This window comes from Scardinius erythrophthalmus (genome assembly GCF_964197995.2).
Source record: "Scardinius erythrophthalmus genome assembly, chromosome: 16".
Lineage (NCBI taxonomy): Eukaryota > Metazoa > Chordata > Actinopteri > Cypriniformes > Leuciscidae > Scardinius > Scardinius erythrophthalmus.
Window position 1 is genome coordinate 5102667 of NC_138236.1, and position 26200 is coordinate 5128866.

Here is a 26200-nt window from a genome sequence, read left to right on the forward strand (position 1 = left end):
AATTCTGAATTCGACTGTCTTATTACCTTGAGTCCTTTGAGTCTTTTCTTCTTTTAATTGAATGAGTCTCATTTCTGTCCCTCACTAAATAATAAATAGTACGTTTATTTTATATAGCGCCTTTCAGAAAACTCAAGGTCGCTTTACAATAAAGTACAAATCAACATGACATAGAAACGATACAAATAAATTGAGATGGATAACATCATAAAGGAAGCCGTCAGTCTCCATCTTTCACTTGTGTCCTTGTGTCTTGACTTGGATCTTTTTGCCCTCATAGTATTTTTTGTTGAATTTCTTTCTTTTCCTTCACTCAAGTCTTCATCTTTCGAGCGTAATATATGTTTTGTCAACTCTATGGGATTATTTTTATGCCTTTAAAATTGGACGTAACTTTTCAAGAAAAGAATGAAAATATAAATTGAAACTTATTAAAACGTCTTTGAAACCAGAAAAAAATAAATTGCAGGCAAACATTTGACTTTGTTTTTAATACACTGCATGTTTTACTCACTGTTTTCTCTTTTTTTCTTTCGCCTGTTTGAAAAGAATTTTCAGGCTACCAAATAAAACTAGATAAAAGTTATTAAAAATGTCACACATGATAAGAATTCTATTATTAATTACTGAACAGCCTTATATTCTTAGGTTTTGTACCTATGGAAAAGCAAACGTTGTGTAATCGAAGAAAGACTGTGTAATTGTATGCAGATAAGGTTGTGTAATGATTGGACTAAATAAAGTCAACACTGCTGTATAATGTTGTGGGCTCTCAATGAGTACCTCTCAAATACCTCTGCACCTTTTTAACAAAAACAAATTACTGACTTACTCTCCAGCATCTCCATTACCCTGATAATGACGACTGATGATAATGATGATATTATCTGTGCTATTTCTAGGAACTCATCTCAACCATGTATAGTGTAGCAGTAGATAAATACAGATAAAGTTAAAAAACAAAACTCCTAACTTTATTTAACTAAAATGAAATAGGAAGCCGCTTACAGACCTCACATGTAAACACAACACTGAAGTCTTCACTCCCAGGTCAAGAATCTGTCAATCAAAAACTCAGTAGTCAATGAGAACACACCGCTGTTAGCCCCGCCCCCACGATAGTTATGTGCCAGAATGGCGAACGAAAACTCAGGGAGCTTAAACGAAAACTTCAGAAGCGTAAATTAAAACTCTGCAAGGGTATTGTAAGTAGGCCTACAGATAAGCGAAAGAAAAAAGTTAGTAAAACATGCAGTGTATTAAAAACAAAGTCAAAATTTTTGCCTGCGATTCATTTTTTTCTGGTTTTCAAAGACATTTTATTAAGTTTCAATTTATATTTTCATTAATTTCTTGAAAACTTATGTTAAATTTTAAAGGCACAAAAATTATCCCATAATGTTCTCTGATTCCTGGAAACGTGAAAACATTAACGCTTCTGTATGCATCTTTATATATCTGCCAGTCTCATATCTGTCATTTTATCTGTCTGTCATTCATTCTCTTCTCTTTTCCCGCCTTAATTTAAAACGTGTGGTCACCTGTGCATTTTTCAACGGCTCTGACCTCGAGGTGATCAGCTAATCCAATCAAACATTTTAAACAAATTAAATTATCACTGATTTAAACGGACAATCGATTGAAAATTATTTTTTTTATTAGATTTTTTGCCGCCACCGCTGGTCATGTCATGAGAGGAGAAATAAGCCGCTTGAGTTATTATGGCTCTTAAGCGCTTCATGGCGCGTTAGCTTAAAATGTGCAGTCACCATCAACGGCTCATACAATCAAAACAATTTTAAACAAACACAGTTTAAACAGTTTATTTCGATTTGAACTGACAATCAATGCAAATAAATAAACGTTATTAGTTTATCGCCACTTCTTTTCCCGTCATGGGGAGAATTAAGCTGCTTGAGTTATTATGGGTCTTTAATTAGATACGTCTTTTCACTATTTATTTTATTTCTGTTAATGTAAATGGATAGAAATCGGATGGATAAGCAGCAGCAGCGGTTGGCTGGGCGGGAGGAGGCGCGCGCCTGTGAGGAACAGAAGATCAGGTGCAGCAATGTGCAGGATTACTTCATATGCAGCTTGTCATCATATCTTTATTCTGATTCTCCATTAATATGAAAGCAATATCTGTTGTTTCATTGTAGGACTGTTGAGATGCGTGTGAAGCTCCTGCTAAATGACAGTAAGTCACTTTACCTCATTATTCTTCATATTTTTTCTCGTTCTGCGCGTTTTGAGCACGGGGCAAGTTGTCACAAGATCTGTAATCAACTTCGGATTTTGTATGTTGGATTTAAACTCTTAAATTAGAGCGATTTCTGTCCTAAAAACATGTTGCATTTTTGTAATAGTATCAGTTGAGTATCAAGTGAACAATGAAATACAAGACAAGAAGTCAGGACAGGGTTTTTTATGTTTAAAAGATCGGGGCGAGTTGTCACGTGTCATATGTTGTAGGCTAATTTCAGTCAATAGATTTATTACAATATTATTTAGCGAAAACAGTAGTTTGATATGTGTTACATCATGATGTTTCATGAATTTTGTTACTGAATAGTCTTAGCAGGTTCTCATTGTGACAACATGCCCCACTATTGGGATCAGTGTACAGAAAACTGTATTTAAGAATAAACACCCTAAAAAATATTCACAGGAGTAAAAATAAAAAGTGGCACTTTGCCCTGCATGGTCTCCTCTATATCTCCAATTATTACATAGATATTTTTTTCTGTATGATTCAATTTCACTGATAAAAATCATCAAACCTCATAATTAATATGGTCACTTACACATGAAATTAATTATTTGTACATACTTTCTTGGTGTCTGTGATTCTGTGATTTCTTATTCATAAAAAATTGATGTTCTACAGAAAAGTAGCCTATACGGTTGGGTATAAAGTCTGAGACCCTGCTTTAAATGTTTTTAATTTAATCCAAAGGTTTTCATTACTAACAAATGACATATTTGAGTAGAAAGTTTCAATGAAAACCGAGATGAATGTGAGAATCTCTCCAAAGGGATAAGGATCCTTCAATGGAGAAAGAAAATCTATACGAAGAGCCATCTGATCAATGAGACTCAATTTTACATTTGATTAGTCACATAAAAAATAGAGCAAAATCCAAAATATTGTGAGCTGTGACCACCCTTTCAGTTTTAAATATTTTATTATTTTAGTATGTCTACATTTTGTTTCCTTTTTTTCCAATTATTTGTTTATTTTTTTCTCCTTTTGCAGTTTGTCTTGCATTAATATTCATGATGCAAATTTCAATTGCTTTCCTAAGCAAAAAGAAAACCCTTCTCTCATTTGGCTCTTGATCACTTGTCTGGTGCTGTAATAACATTTGTAGAGGTGTTAGTTGTATGGGTTAGTTCGCGTCCCTGCGGCTCTGATCAGAGGAATTGTCACATAACAGCAAAACAAAAACCAGGCACATTAAATGCAAACAGAGCTTTAAAAGCTGCTCATTTTCTATGCAACAATGGTGCATCTGTGGACAATCACTGACTCTAATGCTGCCAGGATTTCACTTCTGCAGTTCATGCATTATCCGCTACTCGCATATGTACAGATGCAATAATCAGATGTCTATATATATTTTTATTTGTTGTTCTATAGGAACTATTTCATGCACATTATGTGTCAATGTTTATACGACTACAAATTCATATTTTCATTCATCTATTAAACTTTATAAAAGATCTTTGTTGTTCAATAACTGGTAGAAGTGCTAAAATATGGATCTGAATTTGAGCTCTGCGGTGGTTAATGAAGCCGTCAAGGCATTGGAAATGAGTGACACATTCCCCTGCAGCAGATGAGAAACCTTATTACTGGCCATCTCTGACCCGTTAAAGATTAATCTGAGCTCCACATTGGCCTTGAACAACGTCACGCTCAAACACTCTTGCATCTCATGAAAACTTGTCCAGATCATCTTCATATTGCAGCCTGTTTTTATGATCATTACGTTAAACATGAAATCACTCTGTTTGAGTTCTTGTACATTCCTGGTCTTAAAGGGTTAGTTCACCCAATGTAAATTCTGTCATTAATTACTCACCCTCCCGTCGTTCCAAACCCGTAAGACTTTCTTTCTTCTTCAGAACACAAATGAAGATCTTTTTGATGAAAATGAAAGCTTTCTGTCCCTCCATTGACTGCTACGCAACTACCACTTTGATGCTTCAAAAAGTTCGTAAAACTAATCCATATGAATTGAGTAGTTTAGTCCAAATTTCCTGAAGAGCCTCGACCGTGTATGAAGAACAAATTGAATTTAGGCTTTTATATTCACATTTAAACATTCATCAACTCAAACATCAGTTGTGATAAACAGAAGCTCAAGCATGTTCGCTTGGCGTGCGAGAACCAATGAGGTTCATCCTCGTGTTACGCAGCACGTTTGAACTTCGCAAGAACCAATGAGGTTCATTCTTCAGTTTCCCAGCACGTTTGAGCTTCTGCAAGAACCAATGAGGTTCATTCTCGTGTTACGCAGCACGTTTGAACTTCGCAAGAACCAATGAAGTTGTTCTTGTGAGTCAGGTTCGGTTGAGCATCTGTTTAAGTTCACTGATCAGTGTTTAAATGTGAATAAAAGCCTAAATTCAATCTGTTCATGATATAAAGCTCAATTCATATGACCTCATTCATTTACGATCTCTTTATGAACTTTTGAAGCATCAAAGTGGTAGTTGCGTTGCGTAGCTGTTAATGGAGGGACAGAAAGCTCTCAGATTTCACCAAAAAGATCTTCATTTGTGCTCTGAAGATGAACGAAAGTTTTACGGGTTTGGAACGACATGAGGGTGAGTAATTAATGACAGAATTTTCATTTTTGGGTGAACTAACCCTTTAATGAGAATAATTGTCTTCACAATGTTTCATGCAAATTCTCTCTCTCTGAAACGACTTCAGCTGACGCCTGTCATACAGAGACACGTTTCAACATCCAATCAATTAGTTCAAATCAAGTCCTGACCTACACATTTTCTTTCTCATTGAATATCCCGTTTCATTGTAAGATGATTTTTATGACAATTATGCACATTTTCCTCCTAATTGTCATTTTATAATTACCTACTCATTACCATTTTTGGTCATGTGAACTGCATCAGGCATGCAGGATTTTGGTTCGTTTTTCGTTATATTTCAGATGTGTGAGGGGTGTTTGTTTTTTCTCAGTATCAGAAATGTTCTGCAAAAGCTCTTCTCATTACTGTAATATTGGAAAAATTATCATTAATCATTAATAATTTTATGTAAAATGCATTATGCTAGTGATTTCTATACAGTAAAAAATATTTTATGAATATAAAATGAATTTGGGGTGACCTAGGAGAAAGTGTGCACTGTGCTTAATTGTCATTAAAATAATGTCACTATGCAAAAAAATATATATAAATAGTCCAATTCAGTTTCTTTTTTATTTCTGGTTTGAAGTGCAACGTTGTATGTTTTCATGAGGATTGAAACGTAGCGATTAAAACTGATCATCAGCTGCAGACATTTTTAGGAGATGGAGGTGATTATTAGATTAGGAAGCGATTATTCCACTGCAGAATCAAACTGCACGCAGAGCTATTAATTTTTGAGTGCATACATTCATTAGCTAATACTTAATTATCACACATGCATCATTTTCTCATCAGTGATCAGTGTTTGTGTCTCTGTAATGACAGATTCATCAACGGTCAAATGAAATACAGATACGAGAGCTCTCATTAGTGTGTATTGTCCTGAGTGATTCCTGATTAACAGGCGTGAGGATGAGAACAGAAGCTAATATAGATTCCCTTTTGCATAGAATGTCGAGTGCCGCTTTCCCTTTAATCAGGGTCGGACCGTCCGCTTCACTGCCGCGCAGCTGCAACCTCGTTTGCATAATTCGTTTAAATGAACTGCTGCCCTAAGAAACATCTTAGTGTTGGGATGATGGTCTCAATGAACCCTGAAAAGATGTGTTGTGCTATTTGAAGCTGCAGAAATTGCTTTGTAAATGCAGTTGTTTGCCCGTGGACTTAGCGTCGTTGTGAATGTGTGCATTGATTTACACTCCTTTAAAGGAACACGCCGACTTTTTGGGACTTTAGCTTATTCACTGTATCCCCCAGAGTTAGATAAGTCCATACATACCTATTTCATCTCCGTGCGTGCCGTAACTCTGTCTGACGCACCCACCGCTAGCCTAGCTTAGCACAAAGACTGGAGGTAAATGGCTACAGCTAGCATACTGCTCCCAATAAGTGACAAAATAACGCCAACATTTTCCTGTTTACATGTTGTGATTTGTGTACACAGCGTGTACAAATAACAAGGTCACATGAGACACAGTCATCTTCTAACCGTATACATACTGGGAACTATATTCTCAGAAGGCGAAGCACTGCTACTTCTGCAGAGTGATTTACTCCAACTCTGAGCGAACTCTCTGCTCCTCACCACAGGGCTTCTCAGGCGCTGCGAGCAAGAAGCAGTGCTTCGCCTTCTGAGAATATAGTTCCCAGTATGAATAGCTCAAATGCGATCAAGTGCTTCCAAGGCAACTGTGTTTTTGGTTAAATAGTTTCAATAGACTATTAGATTAAAAACCTGCTGTTATATGACTCATGCGTGACTGTTCTGTATGAAACTGCAGTCGTGCTGCTTTACCTCATTGTAGCTTTACATTTGTTTCCTTGAGCAAAGCTCTTGATGCCACAGAGCAGACTGCCAATGCAATTAGTCCCCACGTTGGGTGCCACTTTCACAGAAGTGCTTGGAAAAATAATGAAAAGTTGCATTGTAATGCACCGAAGGCCTGATTGTGCATGTGTGTGCATGCTGGGAAAATAATTTAAAGGGTTAGTTCACCCAGAAATGAAAATTCTGTCATTAATTACTCACCCTCATGTCATTCCAAACCCGTAAGACTTTCGTTCATCTTCTGAAAACAAATGAAGATTTTTTTGGATGAAATCTAAGAGCTTTCTGTCCCTCCATTGACAGCTACGCAACTACCACTTTGATGCTTCAAAAAGTTCATAAAGAGATCGTAAAACTAATCCTTATGAATTAAGCAGTTTTGTTGAAAACATTGATAAGCGAACATAAACCGAAGCTCAACCACACTTGCTTAACGCATGAGAACAAACTTTACTTAACGTAACTTTACTTTTCATTTATTACTTAAAGCTTACTTGAAGTTCTTTGATACTACATCAAAAACTACTAGCCTAACTGATAAAGTTCAAACATTATTAAAAACAAGTGAACAGTCGGTAATAAAATAAGAACAAATACACAAATTACAAGCAGAGATGAATGCTAAATAACAAAGTCTAACACTAGTATTCAGGTACAAAAATGAATAGTTAAAATGTAAAATAACTATTTGTTCACTGTAGAAATTAATAATTTCATTTTTGTTAAAGATGTATTTGGTTGTTTTATTGACATTAATGATACAGACAACAGTAGGAATATTAAGTGTGTGCTTTAAGACTGACTGCACGGACCGAAAAAACTGACAAACAAACATCCAGTTTCTTTCTCAACTGTTCACTTATGACATAACCGAGAGAATACTTACCGAGACGGGTATTTAGACATAATTTTGTGTGTGTGTGTCCGGTCAAGGTCAAGGAATCGCGAAAGAGGAATCACAATTCGGTGTTCAAGCTCTGTCTGAAAATCTCTTGACCCGTCTGCGATCTGTTCCACCCCTAGTAATTAATGACAGAATTTTCATATTTGGGTGAACTAACCCAGAAATTGCATTTAAGAGTAATGCTTTAAATAAACAGTTGCCGTTTAAAAGAATGTCGTTTGTTTGCCAGTGATTCAATGACATAATATTCTATAGGCAGTGAATCACTGGTAATGGTAAGCAGAAAACACAATATTTTTTATGCAGTTGATTACAATTAACCATTCCATTAATATAAAAGAAATTAATTATATTGTTCAGTCTTAGAAAAGTAAAAATCGAGCACAATGTACTGTGTTGATCTAAAGGAATTTTCCGCCTATTTTTAATCATGCATTGAATTGCGTTAAAGTAATTGTCCATAAACTTTGTGGCAGAACATTTCCAGTACCTTTTAGTTTTTTCTTACAGTGTGTATTGTTAATAAAGTGGATCAAAGGGATGTTTGTGTTTCTCTAACAGCTTATTGACAAGGTGTTGATGTAGCCTAATAAACCAGTAACACATGTGCCCATGGGAAATAAGGGCTTTGCAAAATGGTTAATGAATAAATAATGAGACAATTGTAATTTTTGGCTGAACTATTCCTTGAATAGTTTTAACGTCCTTTATGTCTTCCCAGGTGCCCAGAGGAGCTGCATAATGCCTTTTCTTGACATAACTGAAGACAACTTCTCCATCGCCTCCCCAACCCCGAATTCATCTCCAGCTCTTTCCTACATGGCGTTTTCCTCCGTCTCTCCATCCCTGTCCACGTTTCTCCCACATTCAAACTGCTCCGTGGCTCCATCTCCCTCCTCACCACCATATAACTTTTACGCTGTGTTATTGGTGTTGCTGATTTTTTGCGTGGTGTTCGGTAACGTGCTGGTGTGTGTGGCCGTGTCCCGAGAGAAAGCGCTGCAGACCACCACCAATTACCTCATTGTGTCACTGGCTGTGTCGGACATGCTCTTGGCCACACTGGTGATGCCCTGGGGCGTCTATCTGGAGGTCAGTAGATGTACTAATTGGTCAATTTAATTGGTAATTGCATGTATTTAGAACCCTGATCAGCACATAAGTAGTGCCCTATGGAATCTGTTTAAATATTTCCAAAATTCTATTTTATTTAATTTAATTTTATTTTAAATTATCAAAAAGCAAGTCTAAAATGTAATCTTATCCAATTTAACAACAATTTTAATATAAAATAGGCTATATTTTCTCTGCCCTATGAAATCAGTTTTATTTCTTTCCCAAATTCTGTTTTCCATTTAAAATTTTCTTTATTATTTTTTTTCATGGGTTTAATTAGATTGAAATAATCAAAAAACATGTCTAATCAATTGAATTCCTAAAACTATTAATAATTAAATTTTAGAAAAACTAAACAATTTAACTTTAATTTTTTTTAAATAGTAGAGTCCTATAAAAAAATTCAGAAATTCTGTTTCAACTTTTCTAAATTTATGATTTAATTTATTATCAAACATGGTGGTATTAGCAAATGAATGCATGCAACTTGAACCATTTAATTACACTTTTAAAATGTAACAAAATGAAAATTAGAAAACAAATCCTGACAAAGTGCTGCACAACAGAGGTTTGCTGTTAAAATTAAAACATGGAAGAAAAAAATTAATATTCCTTGAAAAAATCATTGCATTGAGAAGTACATTCTACTGTACAATAGTAATATATTTCTGTCACAATTTCTTCAAGTTGTAGTGAAGAATTTTTATGACCGGGTTCTGTGATACATTCGCATTTTCCATTTCGCTGATAAGTGGCATAAGCTGATTTTGTGCTTATATTTCAAAAAGCACTGATGTTTGATGTCTAACGAGAACATATGTGTTTGTACAGGTTGTGGGTGAATGGAGGTTCAGTCGGATCCACTGTGACATTCTGCTCACCCTGGACGTCATGATGTGCACTGCCAGCATCCTCAACTTATGTGCCATCAGCATCGATAGGTGACCCATTCATTAACCGTCCCATTTACATCCCAGTTGACTCATTGAATAACAGCCAAAGCGATGCATGAATGAAATCCTGTTCTTTTTTTTTATATATAAAAATATGAATGATTCTGATTAACATTTTAACAATTTCCTAATCTGTTTTGCCTCAGCGTTTGTTTGGAGCTTTGCTAGACCTGAATTTATCTTTGGTTTAGACACACTCCAGGCAATTACGTGCTTCCAAGGCAGAGGAGATTATGAATTATAAATCCTGCAGTGTGTTAGAGGCACTTTTTTCCCTTGCGGGGAATTTTAGTGAATGCTGCTCCTCATTAAACCGTCTCTGGAAATGTGCTGGAAAATTGGAAGTACATTAAAGTCGATGTGCATGAATAACTTATAGGCCTATAGAAACAAGCTGCAGATGTGGTTCACTTCTCAGCATTGTGGATGATGCTTGGCCGTTATATAAGCGTAAAGCATCATTACTGTACCTGAGAATGTGGTTAAAAGAAAACTGCCCCTCTTATTCAAATCCACATTTTCAATTTCAACCATTACATACAGTATATTTAGAAGCGGTTTAAGTTTTGACTAATCACAGTATTTCTACATGAAAAGGCTTAAATGAGAGGACAGTGGTGCTATTCTTACTCAACACAAAAAAAGGGCTTTAAATTAGTTTCTGAAAGACTGTCTTTCATGTGGTACACAACCTTTAGAACAGACACCTTAAACTTTTCAACAAATTAATCTGCTTTGTGTTGTAGTTAAAAGACATTTCTATAAAGTGTTCGGCAGACTTTTAAAGATATTTTCTGGTCGTTATTGTGTCTTGGGTTTTATTTTCTCAAATAACCCGACTTAAAATGAAATGCCCTCCACTCCAGGACAAATGGCCTCTGTTTGTTTCCTTCATGTTATTGATGTGTACAGACTGACAAATGCAATAGAACAAATTCAATCATATTGATTGAAGCGCTGTGACTGCAGGGTGGAATCTTTCAACCCCAGGGGTGGCAAGGTGGCTTGCCAAGGGAAAGAAACGCTCAGAGAGGCTTACAGTGAAAATACACATGTGGGGGTCACCCAAGGGGGGGAACCATGCACATGGAGGCATACTGGACAGAGCAGTGCCAAGGCTGGGTCTGCCTCCTCCAAGGGCAGCGCTTGCAGGTTCACCACCTGATCTCGAAAGGGAGTGGTGGGAACCTTGGGCACGTATCCAGGCCGGGGTCTCAGGATGACGTGAGAATTAGCCGACCCGAATTCTAGGCACACTTCGTCAACCGAAAATTCTTACAGGTCCCCTACCCTCTTGATGGAGGCCAATGCAACCAGGAGCGCTGTCTTCATAGACAGGAAGTTAAGCTCAACTGATTGCAAAGGCTCAAAGGGATCTATCTGCAGGGCAGATAAGATCACTGCGAGGTCCCAAGAGGGTATGAGGGAAGCGCGAGGAGGATTTAATCTCCTGGCTCCCCTCAGGAACCTGATGACCAGGTCGTGCTGACCCAGTGTTTTCAACTCCAGGAGGTCATGGTGCGCAGAGATACTGGCCACTTAAACCTTGAGGGTGGAAGGAGACAGCCTTTGTTCCAACCCTTCTTGGAGGAAGGAGAGCACGGACCTGATTGGGCATTTTCTTGGGTCTTCTCGGTGAGAAGAACACCAGGTGACGAAGAGGTTCCACTTCAACGCATAGGCGTGTCGAGTAGACAAGGCCCTAGCGGAAGTGATGGTAGCCACCACCTGAGGTGGTAGGGTACTCAAACCTGCCTCGTCCCGTCCAGAAGCCATACGTGTAGGTTCCATAGATCGGGACAAGGGTGCCAGAAGGTGCCCTGTCTCTGAGAAAGGAGGTCCTTCCTCAGAGGAATTGGCCAGGGAGGGGCTGTTGCGAGGATCACCAGTTCGGAGAACCAAGTCTGGGTGGGCCAGTGAGGCGTAACCAAAATTACCTGCTCCTCGTCCTCCTTGATCTCCCGTGAACGGCACAAAGCGACCTCTGACGCTAATGACTTAATATGAGGAAATGGCGGACGAGTTACAACATACGGCGGGAGCGTAGACCACCTTGCCGGTTGATGTACGCCGTGTTGTGTGTCTGGACTAGTATGTGTTGGCCCTTGATCAACGCCCGGAAGCGGTGCAGAGCGAACCGCACTGCCAGCAACTCGAGGCAATTGACATGCAGGAGGTGCTGGGGTCCTGTCCAGGAGCTCGCAGCAGCATGTCCATTGCACATGGCACCCCAGCCCGTGGCAGAGGCATCTGTTGATACAACAATATGCCTGGAAACTCGTTCTAAGGGTACTCCGGCCCGTAGAAAGCTGAGGTTCGACCATGCGGTGAAGGTCTGATGGCAGGCCCGAGTAACTGGTACCCGGAGCGTGCCCTGTTGCCATGCCCATCTCGGGACTCAATTGCGAAGCCAGTGCTGAAGCTGTCTCATACGAAGCAGTCCGAGCAGTGTGGCTGCTGCTGAGGATGCATTATGCTCCAGGAGCCTTTGAAATAACTGGAACTTCCAGTAAGTGGAACTGCTCTCTTGCCCTCGAATTGTCTCAGGCAAGTCAGCAGTGACTGCACACGCTTGCTCGTATGCTGCGCGTACATGGCGACCGAGTCGATTTCCAAACCGTGAAAAGAGATCCTCTGCACGGAGGAGAGTTTGTTCTTTTCCCAGTTGACTCGAAGGCCCGAGTGGGCTAGGTGCCGGAGCACTAGGTCCCTGTGTTCGCAAACCTGGTCTCGAGAGTGAGCTAGAATCAGCCAGTCGTTGAGATAGTGCAGGATGCGAACCCCGTGTTGCCGTAGCGACACATGGGCTGCCTCGACGACTTTCGAGAAGACGTGAGGAGACAGGGCTAACCCAAATGGGAGAACCGTGTACTGGTATGCCCGCCCCTCGAAAGCAAACCATAGGAGCGGTCTGTGTCGAGGAAGAATGGAGACATGAAAGTATGTGTCCTTCAGGTCGATCGCTGCAAACCAATCCTGTGGCTGAACACATTCGAAAATGCGTTTGGCCGTTAGCATTTTCAACGGGAGCCTGTGAAGGAATCGGTTCAAGACGCGCAAGTCCAGGATTGGCCGTAACTCACCGGTTTTCTCCCCCGGCCAAGAACTGAACCAGCGGGGTCATGCGAATCACAGATGTACCCTCAGTGGGACAGCGAGGCGTAATGACCGGCCTGGACATGGGAGGCGGAGCATCCCTGTGTGGGGGCACGGTCATAAGCCGCGTCCTGACAGAGGAGACCAGGGAAGGACGTGTGTTCCACTGGGGCCTGCTCTGACAGAGGCAGAGACAGAGGCAGAGGCAACTGTGCCGGCGGTTGGGTGGAGGCAGCAACTGGCCGCTGGGGCAGTATATGCTTGATGGCCTCAATCTGTTTCTGGGTGGCCGAGAACTGTTGAGCGAAGTCCTCGACTGCACCGCCGAAAAGGCCAGCCTGGGATATGGGAGAGTCGAGGAAACGGGTTCGCTCAGACTCTCACATATCGGCCAGGTTGAGCCATAGGTTTATCTCCTTCTAAGCGAAACCCCATTTGTGTGACTGAACGAGTGACTGAACGAAAGGGAACTAGTATTCCCTTCTGAACATAGCCTGACTATCTGTCTTGTATGTCATCAATGTGACATAATATTTTATTTGGTACACCTGTAATTTGAAAACACGTCTGCATTTCACTTCAACAGCAGCATGTTGCACATTCATCTAAACGTGTTGTGTGTCGATGTGCAGGTACACAGCCGTGGCCATGCCATTACTCTACAACACGCGCTACAGCTCCAGAAGACGGGTCGCGCTGATGATCGCTATCGTCTGGTTCCTGTCATTTGCCATTTCCTGCCCGCTGCTGTTTGGTCTCAATAACACAGGTACAAAACACTTACCTGGACATTGTTACTAGTTTATGAGGAAACTGTATTGATAGAATCGTAGTCCTTTGTTTTCTTTTATATGTACTGTTAGGGGTTAACAGTTTAGGACCCAAGGACCAGATGTTTGAAAGAAGACCCAGAGTCAGAATTATAAAAAATTGAAGAAAAAGTTTTACTGAAGATAGTTTGCAGTTTCATCAGCAGAAGTCAGCTTCAAGACTCACACAGGAGTTCGTAGGCTGCCCCCGCTTACAGTTACAAAGAACACAGCAGTTATACCATTTCCAAGGTCTAAGCTACGTCATTTCTTACAGGCTGAATGATTCTGATTGGCTAAGAAATTCATAAACATAGTAATTTTCCACACATATACAGATAGACAGAAGCATATAGATTATGCCGCTGACACTCGGACCCTGAAGTTAGGCACGTCATGACCTTCCAGGTCACAGATTTGGGTTGCTGGGTGCCAGCATGTCCCGAACAACAACTGAGTCAATCTCCAATAATGCCAGAGGTTCCTTAACCTGTAAGCAAGAAGACTAACACACACACCGACACACAGCTTTTCCAAGGTTGGATTTGGCCAGGCTCTAACTATAAACAAGGAGTCTCATCTCAAAACATCAAGATAATGCGTTATTTCGCAATGAAGGCTACATTTTAGTCTGAGTAAGGCTTTAACAAAGAAATGGTCCCTTAAACTATTGGCTTCAATGACCCCTATGTGTTTTAACATGTTGAAGACCTTCCTCAAACACAAAACCAGTCCCTATTTAATTTCTGGAAGCTGGGATACATAGGCAAGCAATGTTACTGCATTCAAATATCAAATACTGACATTAAAGAATACATGAAAAGAACATTTCAGTAATCACACTGGTAACTTCTATAACAAAGTGAAATCTCCAGAGAAGTCATTCAACTCATTTGATATTTAGAAGGAAAAATATTGATTAATACCTTGATTATAATCACTCATTACATATACATTGAAGCAGCAGTGGATTCCAATCCACCCCCTTCAGTACACTCAACATCAAAAGAATGTCCTTAAATCACTCAAAACTCATATGATCTTCTGTGAAACTCAAAAGGAGAATCTTCATGCAATTCTTTGACATATAGCAACAGTTCACTAAAAAAATATGGCTTAAAAACAACCAAATGTTTTTCTTTTTGGTCATTTTAGCAGTTTTAAATGCTCAACTATTGTTACTATAGTTATAGCTATTACTATATTGCTGGGTTAAAATCATTTGCTGAGTGACCACTGTAACAACACAGGCAACAGTAATAATCAAAAGGAAAAAATTTATTAACAAGCAAGAAAACCCCAAAATTGACAAAAAATATTGGCAAAAATTTAAATGTGCGTATGAGTGAGGAAAAAGTGCAAAAAAGACAGTTAAATACAGTTTATTCAGTTAAACAAATTGGCTTTGAAAAGTTTAATGTTGAATAACTTACATTTAACTCTTTCCCCGCCAGCGTTTTTGAAAAATTGCCAGCCACCGCCCGCATTTTTTATAATTTTCACAAAAGTGTCATGGCCCCCAGAATATTTTGTTGTATGAATATCTGAATATCTGCAATATGTGAAAAGAAAGAATAAAGCCATCTGCTTTAAAAAAAAAAAAAAAAACATTTTATTCTAGCTTCATGCATTCTTTTTAATTAACACTTGAATGTTGGTAAGTTTGAAGAGCTGAAATTCTTTTAAAACAGTGAAACCTTCATCACTGCTCAAAACCTGTCGAGTTTAATATAAAATATCTCTTGCTCCAGTTCTCTAGTTCCATCATGAGCCTGACCACTGTCAGAGTTTTCGTGAACTTCACTGGTTGAAACAGCAGAGTGAACTTTTGTGCTGATTTCCATCCAAAGGGACTTGGCTGGATTCATGCACTTGTAATGAGGTTTCCCTCCGTGCATAATTATCATTTCTGCACTCCAGGCAATATGTGTGTTTTCCTTTGTGTTAAAGCTCTAAAGATCAGCTAATCATACACTGTCATATGGAAATAAGAGCAAATCCCAATATCCCTCCAAAGAACACAGCCTCCGGGCAATCCCTAAAAAATTTCTTTTTAGCTCAGTGGGAATCATAAGGATGGGTCACACTGTAAATTATTATGCATTTATTGTTAGTCATTTTTTCAGATTGTGTGCCAAATGCAAAAGTCTCCATTTGCTCTACATTCTGTTTCATTGGTAATATACATTGCACATCACCTCCTTTCTCACAGTGTCTGAAATGGTTTAAACAAGTATCTGGTCTTTCAAAACCCCTCCTTTCCAAGAGCCTACTCTGCTCTGATTGGTCAGTTGGCTCAGCCTGTTATGATTGGTTAACCGCTTACAGCTTGTCAGAAATAAAACATCCATTACCAAGTATGGATTTCCGCTCCGGATGCTTCCTCGGCATTTGACTCACTGTTATACGAACGTTAAAGGGGGGGTGAAATGCTATTTCATGCATACTGAGTTTGGATTCCCATGCTAAACATGGACAAAGTATCAAAAACGAAGTTGTACGTTTGAAGGAGTATTTTTGTTCCAAAAATACTCCTTCCGGTTTGTCACAAGTTTCGGAAAGTTTTTTTCGAGTATGGCTCTGTCTTACGTAAGATAGAGCGGAATTTCCTTATATGGGTCCTTATATGGGTCCTAAGGGCACTTCTCCGCGGGCACGCGCGCACTCGTAGACCAGAGAGAGAAGAGAGCGAAAGCAGTACGCCCATCAAAGCGCTATGCTCGGCTTTAGGGAAGTCAATGTCACCAAAGAAGTGGGTTTTTGGTTGCCAGGGCAAGACAACCCTGCACAGATTCCCAAAGAACCCAGCGTTAAGGGAACAGTGGATGGAGTTTGTTTTTTCGAAGCATCAACGGAGGTTGTGCAAGACTGTTTGTTCCCTGCATTTCGACGATGATTGTTTTATAAACAAAGCCCAGATTGATGGATTTGCAGATCGTCTAATGCTTAAGGATTGAGCAGTCACAATGATAAGGGTTCGCGGTCGTGCGTTGGAACCGGACGGTGAGTAAAACTGTTGAACAAATGTCTCTGTGTGTTGTTAGCTCGGCGCGTTAGCACAGCTTTAGCTTCGCCCACACGGCCCGCCCCCAGCCGCTCGTTTTTTTCCGGAAAGACTCGGTACAGCCCATCTTTCTTTATAAATATAATAAAACTAAAGACTTTTTGGAGATATGAAGGATGCAATACTACTCTATAGGTACTCAAGATTAACAGGAGATTGAGTGAAAATGAGCATTTCACCCCCCCCCCCCCTTTAACGATAGTGTCGGTTTTACCATATCAAAGGCAAAATTTCTCATTTTTGTTTAGTTTAAGTTGAAGTACTAAAATAACTAAAACCAAAATAAACTAAAACATAATAAAAACAATACAGACATATTAAAAAAAGACTAATAATGACAAGCACTCAACAAAATTACTAAAACTACTATTTTTAAGAATGTAAAAATAAAATGTAGTTCAAACTATTATCAAAAATTATAATACTAAATCAGTGATATTAAAATAACAGTTGTTCAAGGAATTAGTTCCATTAGTTCAGTTTAGTTGTTTCAAGTCCCCTTTTTGGGGCTTTTAGTATGAATGTGTTAGCCTTACTGTTATTTATAAGCTATTGTGCTCCTAATCAATGACAAAATTCGCATTTAGAAGATATAAGCCTTCAAAACTTTCAGTCTTTCACTTCCGCCAATAGATCAATGATTTAAATGACATCACTCTGCACTTCAGCTTCTCAATAGATTTTCTGTCCAATCAAATGCTCTCTAGAATCTGAAGCTCCGCCCCCTACATTGTAAATAGACGCTGAAGCTGCAGCTAAAATCAGTCACTTTTTTGACACATTTACTATTTTCTACATGGTGAATGGCACATAGTGCACTATATAGGGGATATGAACGATTCAGACAGTGTAAATATGCTTTCCATTGGGGTGAATGAAGTCTGGTTTCACGTTAGTGTCACGTGAACCCCCGCAGCTCAGCTCCAGAGACACGATAGCACAGAGCGGATCATATGCACATCGAGTCGGTGCAGACCAGAAAACGTATCGGAAGCTGTGATATAAACAAGCTGTAATATAAACTAAACACTATTGGCACTATTGTCCCGTAATGTCTTCCTGTTTCAGTGGAAATGACTTAAACGCGTTGAATAATGCTGCATGTTTCAAGGCAATTCAGTGGGCCTTTAATGTAATATGTTGCAATTGCAGCTCCTCAGTATTGAGAAGCCTCCACTTATCCACTATTTGTGTCTTTATTTAAAGTTAGTGCTTGTGTACATATACATATACATATACGTAAATTTATGCTCCACGTCAAACCATCCTTGACAACAACTTTGAGCAGGAGGATGATCGAAACACCTCCCTGACTGAATTTCAATAAGCGAGATCCTCTTCAGCTCAAGTGGCGTATGCGCTTGCACACAGAGTCCTTCACAGATTGTCCCAGCACATGGTGCTTAAACAATAAAAACACAGAAAAGAAAAACCGAGCATTCATCAAACATGACACTTCCACTGTGAGCGCTGTGAAATTATGTTAACAAGAACCATTGAGTCAAGGTCTAAAAGTTTCTTTAAGGGAGAACCTATAATGCTTTTTTTTTTTTTTACATTTTCAGTTTTTCTTTTAGTGTTGCTGTTGAAGCATGAAAAATGTCTTCAAAGTTACAAAGCACAAGGCCACTCAAAAGGGAGTTATTCTCTGTATCAGTGCACACTGTTTCTGAACGCGGAATGAACACGTTACAATAATCCTACACAAGGCATATGCAGAATAAAGGGGCAGGGCCTGGTTGAGTTAGTTAGTAGTGTGTTGAAACTCACGGTTATGGTAAGAGGCGTGACATTTCCCAAAGACACTCGAAGCGGTTGACCAATCACAACACACTGGTCCAGCTGACCAATCAGAGCACTAGTTACGCTTTTCTGAAGGAGGGGCATCATAGGGACAGAAACTAAACAGAGTGTTACTGACTGGGAAGAGAGGTGCTGAAATAAAATATTTGAAAAATAAGGTGGTTTTTGAACATTTTGAATGTAGCGAGTCTTTGTAAAAGGGCATAATATGGCCTCTAACATTCCTTAAGAAGTTTGATGTAAACTGCATGTTTGCATGAGATTCACTCTTGTCCTTTCTGTCTTTCATATCAGCCAGTCAAGAAGGGAGAGACTGCAGCTTTGCCGATCCTGCTTTCGTGGTCTACTCCTCTGTTGCTTCCTTTTACGTGCCCTTCATTGTGACCGTGATGGTGTATGTGCAGATCTGCGTGGTCCTGCGCAGACGGGGCAGACGCACCGCACCTTCACGCAGACACGGTCTCCATCCAGAGCCCAGAGATGGACAGAGATCTCGCAAGGTGTGCTGGGAATATCCTTTCACTAGAATTTTACTAAGCCCTCACCTTAGCAGTCCTTCAATATTGGCTTACATCTTTTGGTCTAGCAAAAAAAAATTGACTGAAATTTCAGCAATTTTCATCACATTGCACTGAGAATGCCATGTCAGTTGGTGCCATCAAAAGTTTTGAAATTGTAAATAATGGTACACTACCGATACCTGAGACTAGTCCACAACACAATTCACTCATGAACACAACAAAATTAATACATTTAGGGCCCTATTTTAACGATCTGAAACGCAAGTGTCAAAGCGCAAAGCGCAAGTAACTTTGTGGGCGGGTCTTGGCGCTGTTGCTATTTTCCCGGCGGGATAAATGACTCTTGCGCCCGGCGCAAATCTAAAATGGGTTGGTCTGAAGTAGCTTCATTATTCATAGGTGTGGTTTGGGCGTAACGTGAAATAAACCAATCAGAGCGTCATCTCACATTCCCTTTAAGAGCAGGCGCGTTTGTTCTAAAGCAGATTCCTATTATAACGGTGGATTTGCCAGGCGCGCGCCAGGAGCGGTTCACAGCCGAGGAGAGCAACACTCTCGTCAGGGACGTTGGGGATGGAGAAACCCACCCAAATTAACTTCGGTTAAAAAGGCGTATGATAATTTGGGTAAATGTGTAAGCTAGATGTATGCTTTTATAATAAATTGTCTATCTATCTATCTATCTATCTATCTATCTATCTATCTATCTATCTATCTATCTATCTATCTATCTATCTATCTATCTATCTATCTATCTATCTATCTATCTATCTATCTATCTATCTATCTATCTATCTATCGTAATAATGTATGATTTGCAAAAATGAAAACTGCTGCTTCTGTGTAGATGAGAGAATCAAAGTGTATGCGCGTTGTGCACACGCTACATTGATTATGGCCAAGCATGCGCCCTTAAAATAACATACTAATAAAATGCGCAACGCGCCACTGACTTTAAACTATTTTTTCCTGGTTAGTGGCGCAATTGTTTTCTAAACCTGAAAAATAGCATGAAGGAACGTTTGCGCCGGAACACGCCTCCTTTTTTGCGCTGAACCGCCCAGGGAGCGCAAGTTCATTCCCTAGTTTAGCGACGTGCTTCTGTGGAGGGAAAAACGCGCTTTGCGCGGGTGCAAAATAGTAATGATACATGCGTCGGTGTACAAAGTCAATTGCGCTGGGTGCAAGATAGGGCCCTTATTCTGTAAGGATTAGAGGTGTTTTAGTAAATGTATTCATCATGAAAACTATCAGTTAGAGTCTTTCGATTCAGTACGTTTAAATATTATAATAAATATAAAGTTTTGTTTCAACCGCTTTGAGTGCAGAACTTCTGTGTGCGGAACGTAATTTAAAACTCTGAGTTTCCCTCCTAGGATGAGACAATGGGCCCTATTTTAACGATCTAAGTGCATGGTTTAAAGCGCACGGCGCAAGTTCACTTAATTGCTAGTTTAACGATGAAAAAAAAAATGGTCAGCGCGCCAGGCGCATGGTCTAAAAGGCTTGTCCCTATTCTCATAATGAATAATAATAGGTGTGTTTTGGGATTTATGTGCATTAAACCAATCAGAGTCTCATCTCCCATTCCCTTTAAATGCCAGTTGAGCTCGCGCCATGGCAGATTCGCTATTGACATGACGGAATTTGATAGTGGAAAGACCGAAGCCGTGCCCAGAGCGCAAACGGATCTGCTCGTGCGCGAGGTAAAAGTGCGCAAGCAGACTATCTACGGGTTCCACCATATCTTTATGTACAAAATAATAATCTTTTACACTGTAATCCTTTTATTTAAAATATTTTGCATGTTTGTGTGCTGCTGTGCGTCCCTGTGTGTGTAATAAGCAGAGTGTACGCATGTTGTGGACCCACCTATAGGCGCACATTACTAACACGCTCTTTAAATAACAAAAAAAATATTGCGCCATTGACTTAAGACCAGGTTTCAGTTGGTTAATGGCTCAGTCTATTTCTGTCGCCTCAAAATAGCAACGTGCCAACAATGCGCCAGAACACATCTCGTTTTCAGACCAGCGACATGGGCGCACAAATGGCCGCAAATGCATTTGCTATTTAAACAACCTGGTGCAGGACGTGAAAATGATTACTGCGTCGGACTGAAACTAGCAAAAAACACTTGCACCACACTTGCCGCTGCATTGCGCCAGTTGTAAGATAGGGCCCAATATTATTTATATCAATATACTTTGATATTGCGAACACATCTGTAAAATAAAGAAGGACACAGAGTGAGATGCTGCCATATAAGTGCATGATCCAAGTGGTCTTAAACATGTGCTTTAAACTAAATCATAAATCTGCTGTCAGATGCACGTGTTGTTTAATGGCTTTGAGACGGTGTTTCCTCAGCGCACAACTTACTTCTTACGGTTGAATACTTAACTGTAAATGTTACAAATTCATGCAAATATGTCCATTTTGCATAAAGGATTACCCTGACAGCAAGCAAGTCTTCGTTTAACTTCACAGATTTCATTGAACGAGTGCTTACATGTGCATGTGAATCAAATCGAAGGAGTGTAATAATTCTAACCTTATTCTAAAATATTTTGCATCCAACAACACCATAAACTGCAGTGTGTGTTGCTGCCAGTTGCAGCAATATTGAGACCTTTTTATTTCAAGACAGATATAGCTTGTTCAGTAAACCACTGGTTGGTTTCTTTTCCCCTGCTGTACTAAACCGTGACTTCAAAACTGAGAAATGTACCGGATCATTCTTTTTTTGTGTTCAGTTACACCCCTAGCAATGCATCAAATCGATATAAAGTGACAGTAGCATTTATATTGTTGCAAAAGATTTCTATTTCAAATAAATGCTGTTCTTTTAAACTTTGTATCACAGTTTCCATAAGAATATGTAGCTCCTGAACTGTTTTCAACATTGATAATAATAAATGTTTCAGCATATTAGAATGATTTCTGAAGGATCATGTGACACTGAAGACTGGAGTAATGATGCTGAAATTCAGCTTTGATCACAGGAATAAATTACATGTGAAAATATATTAAAATAGAAAACAGTTATTTTAAACTAATAATATTCCTGGATTTTTTGATCAAATAAATGCAGACTTGGTGAGTATAATGGTGTGTGCACACCAAAAGTGAAGCGAATATTCGCATTGCGTTACCCGTTCTAGATTACTCACGGGATGTTTATTGTTTTTCGCATCTTTGCATTAACTTTGTATGTAATCTACTTGCGCAAATAATTAAATTCGCTTTTGGTGTGCACACACACATCATAAGAGACTTCTTTCAAAAACATTAAAATGTCTTACCAACCCCAAACTTTTGAACTAGATATAACATGCCTTTTGATTAGAATTAAAATTATTAACTAGTGACTGCAATCTCTCACATTGTTTCATTGTTTTCTCTCTCTTTTTGTTTGTCAGAATAAGTGTACTCATCCTGAAGATGTGAAATTGTGCACTTTAATATTAAAGCCTCCTTCAGCCGCTCCGCAACGCAAGAAAGTGGTAAAACACTACAGCTATTCACACTGTCCCTGTCACATTCAGTCACTTCCTAAGCGTGAATGTCTGTGTGAATCATGTTTTCTGTGTCAGACGCTGGTGAAAGAGGCCGTGGTTCATCCTCTGGACGTGGAACCCATGTGTTTTCTGAGTCAGGACAGAGAGCAGCCTCCACAGCAGTCGCAGCAGCCTGGACATGCTAAAATCTCCAGTCCCGCGCATCCCACCCGTCCCACGCGGCCCTGCTCCACGCTCTCGGTCCCCGGCCTGCGCAGGGCCACCCTGCAGGAAAGCGTGAACGGCCCCCACGGATGGAGGGAGAGAAACGCCGACAGAGAGAAAGGAGCCATGGCGAAGGACAGAGTGAGAGGAAGACTGTCGCAGCAGAAAGAGAGAAAGGCGACACAGATGCTCGCCATCGTTTTAGGTGAGAGGTTAAAATAAATCACAGTAAAAACTATGAACCTGGTGACTGTCCTGGTAGCAGGACACTTGGCACGTTTTTTTTATTGCCTTTTTCCCTATCACATATTTTAGCAATCGTCATAAATTAGGTATATTTCAAGAGCTTAACTCAAAATTAAAACAAACTTAGACATTACATAACCATGGAAAAGGAATACTGGGCTCAGGTTTCAAATTTAGTACACAACTTGGTTTGACATTTGGCTTTGATTTTCTAAAGTTAGCTTTGATTATTTAGTAAAATACACATTTTTTATAAAATTTTAAAGGTTTTGTTTATTACATTTGCAACTTTTTTACACTTACATTTTTTAAAATCTGCTCAGTGTCTTTGAAAAAAGAGGCCATCCTTAGGTCTGTATAATAAAGCATTCATGAATTACAGATAAGTCCAGATCTAAGCTCAAAAAGAGTTTAACTAAATAAATATGTAGTCCACGTTTGCTGTGCGCTTCACTTTTGAGTAATCTCTAAGTTGAGAGTCTAACCAGGGTTTTTTTGGGCTGAAAAGATGTTGACAGCAGATTGAGGAGAGAGGAGCAAGTTTAAACTACACCAGAGATTTGAAGATCTTCCTGCAGTTTTCTATCAGAAAAAAGACTTGTGAGTTTAACTTTACGACTGGGTGAAGAAATGACTTTTGAACAATAATAAATCATTTAGGCTGAGTTTTTTTTTTCCTGTCTGAAACCATATCACAGCAAAAAATGAGATTTAAGTCATTGTTATTTAAGTATTATATCGTTTTAATTAATATTTAGAATTAGCTTTAATTGTTCAGTTTTTTATGTGCTTTTGTCTTTTTTTTTTTTTTTTTTTTTAATGTCACTATTTAGGTATCACTATCAATTATTTATTATTTTAGGTTAGTTTTTATTTCCAGCTTCAACTCTAAATTTCTAGATTACATTAACCTTAAGTTTTTTCATCTAATATTTATATTTCATTTTAGCTTTATTTCAGTTAACTTAAATGTTTTACTAGTTTTTAATTTAGTTAATGATAATAACCCTGATTTGAGTCCACTTTCAAGTGTCCACATTGAAATATCTCATGTTGGCAAAGAAAACTGTCTTCTTATTCTCCAATTAAAGCATCTTTCTACGGACTCCATTTGGAGTCGAGAAGCGTTTCCGGCTGGTTTGTAGTTGCTGCACATGCTGGTGAACATAAGTGCTGGTGAACTAAGTGATTTTAGGTCTCTTTGTTCTTTTAGGCTTGACATTTAAGCAGCAGCACTTTTGACATAATAAATATTCATTATTCAAGATAGTTCAAGTCCTCTAATTTGATTGGACGAGAGGTATTAAAAGAGTGCTGATAGTCAGTATTGCTTCAACAGCACTTTATCACGTACACATTTATAATTAGACTTCAGATGAACGGTGCAAATGTGCTGTATTTTTTAATAGGCACCTTTTCACACCTACACTGTAAAAAAAAAAATTCGAAGTCATAAATCAAACAAAGATTAATGGAGTATGTTTAAAAAAAAAGAACTATTTCAGTATTTCTACTTCAAAATTTCACATTTAATTCAATGTGTTACTTGCCGTTTCTTTGTATTATTTGTGAAATTTACTAGCATTTTTTAAGCTGCAGTCCATAGCTTTTTTTGGTTAACAATTATCCAAAATAAATGTTTGAGCAGTGTTCAAAACTCTCTGCTTGCCTTAGCTCGATTCAAAACGGTAAGCTTGTAATAAAGTTTTTAATTCCAGTGGTACTGGTGGATTTCCTTGGGAAATTCGAGCATATCTTTACGTCACATCTGTCCACATAAAGAAGAGTCTCGGCTAGTAGAGTATGAGTGTGAGGATGTTGGAGGTGGAGATTAATAGCCTTTTTTCACAGCACTTGATATAATTAAACTTAGCAATTTGATGGTGGATCCAGAAAGGTTGAAACGACAATCAGCAGTGACAACTGGAGATTCACCCGTTGTAAAACGCGAAAGACTTCGGAGAAAAAAAGAGACTGCAACCGGCCCATGCGAAAACAAGGATAAATATCGGAAGGGCGTTAAATGTAGTCACGCAATGCTGACGTTAACATTAACAGTTTGAGAACAAAGTATAATTTGCACGGTTTGATGTGATATGATAAGTGATCGTTAGATTTAATCAGCGCGATTCACTGCAATGCTTTTTTTCCCTTAGTTGGTCAGAACAAAAGTGGATGTGAGCGATGATTAGATGAATATGTAATATGTGCTGCAAGCTTTCCTCTCAATAACAAAATAAACACACTACAAAAATGTCATCATGTCGACTGAAGAGGTCATTACACTGTTATGATAGTTTGATTATAAAGTAGATTTGAGACTATATAGATCTGGCTATGTTAGACTATAGTTTGAGTTAGTCCTTTTTCTTTGCATGACACATTGACATTACAGTATAGAATAGCTCTTTCAGCATTACCCTGAAATGAATATTATATAAGCAATCATTTCATGTTTCATAGGATGGAAGAGAGGCTCTCGGGAGTGTGTGAAAACGTGTGAAATTCTTTTGATTTTCCAAGTGAAACCGGCCCGAATCTTTCACATAAAAGTCGGTCTACAGGCTTTCGGGGAAGGTCTTGTCTTTTTAAGTTTCATTGCAAGCTGTTCATGCATTTCCAATACAAAAAGCGATCAATACAAGAAAATTCTCACACGCAGCCCCTTTAAAAGGAGAGGTTAAACTAGGTGATGTTTTTAACCAGGGCAGCTTATAAATGCAGAAGTTGTTGAAGTAGTTTTCTCTCCTTGATGTTTGTGTTTTCTGCAGGTGTCTTCATCATATGCTGGCTTCCCTTCTTCCTCACACACGTGCTGAAAGCTCACTGCGGCAGCTGCTGCATCTCTCCGTCGCTCTACAGCGCTGTCACATGGCTGGGTTACCTCAACAGCGCTGTCAACCCCGTCATCTACACCACCTTCAACATCGAGTTCCGCAAGGCCTTCATTAAAATCCTGCACTGCTGACAGACAGCGCACCACAACAGGGGAATTTACTGAACAAGAGAAGCTTGTGACAGACAAGGAGAACATTTCAAGCTCAGTGTGTAACGATAACACAGATCAAGAAACACAATGACAGCTAAGAAAAGACGAGGCATTTGAAAAGGCAAAGAGTCTTTGTTTGTGGAACTGATTCTCTGAAACGGTTGCAATCGGCGAAGGGTGTGTTTTTATAGCAGTACGTCATTCAAAAGTTAACATTTTGTCGCCATTTGCTCAGCCAAACCCATTTTATTTTAGTTCTTCT

At 39.1% G+C, this 26200-nt stretch overlaps 1 protein-coding gene across 1 annotated transcript; it reads left to right on the top strand.

Annotated features, from left to right (window-relative positions):
* Positions 1-1995: 1995 nt before the first annotated feature.
* Positions 1996-25917, top strand: drd2l (dopamine receptor D2 like; the record flags this gene model as incomplete). The annotated part of the gene is made up of 9 exons (XM_081388024.1): positions 1996-2063; positions 2163-2200; positions 8338-8708; positions 9564-9673; positions 13414-13550; positions 18752-18957; positions 22401-22484; positions 22575-22908; positions 25721-25917. 9 exons carry the CDS (start codon positions 1996-1998, stop codon positions 25915-25917), a joined length of 1545 nt encoding a protein of 514 aa, XP_081244150.1.
* Positions 25918-26200: the final 283 nt, after the last annotated feature.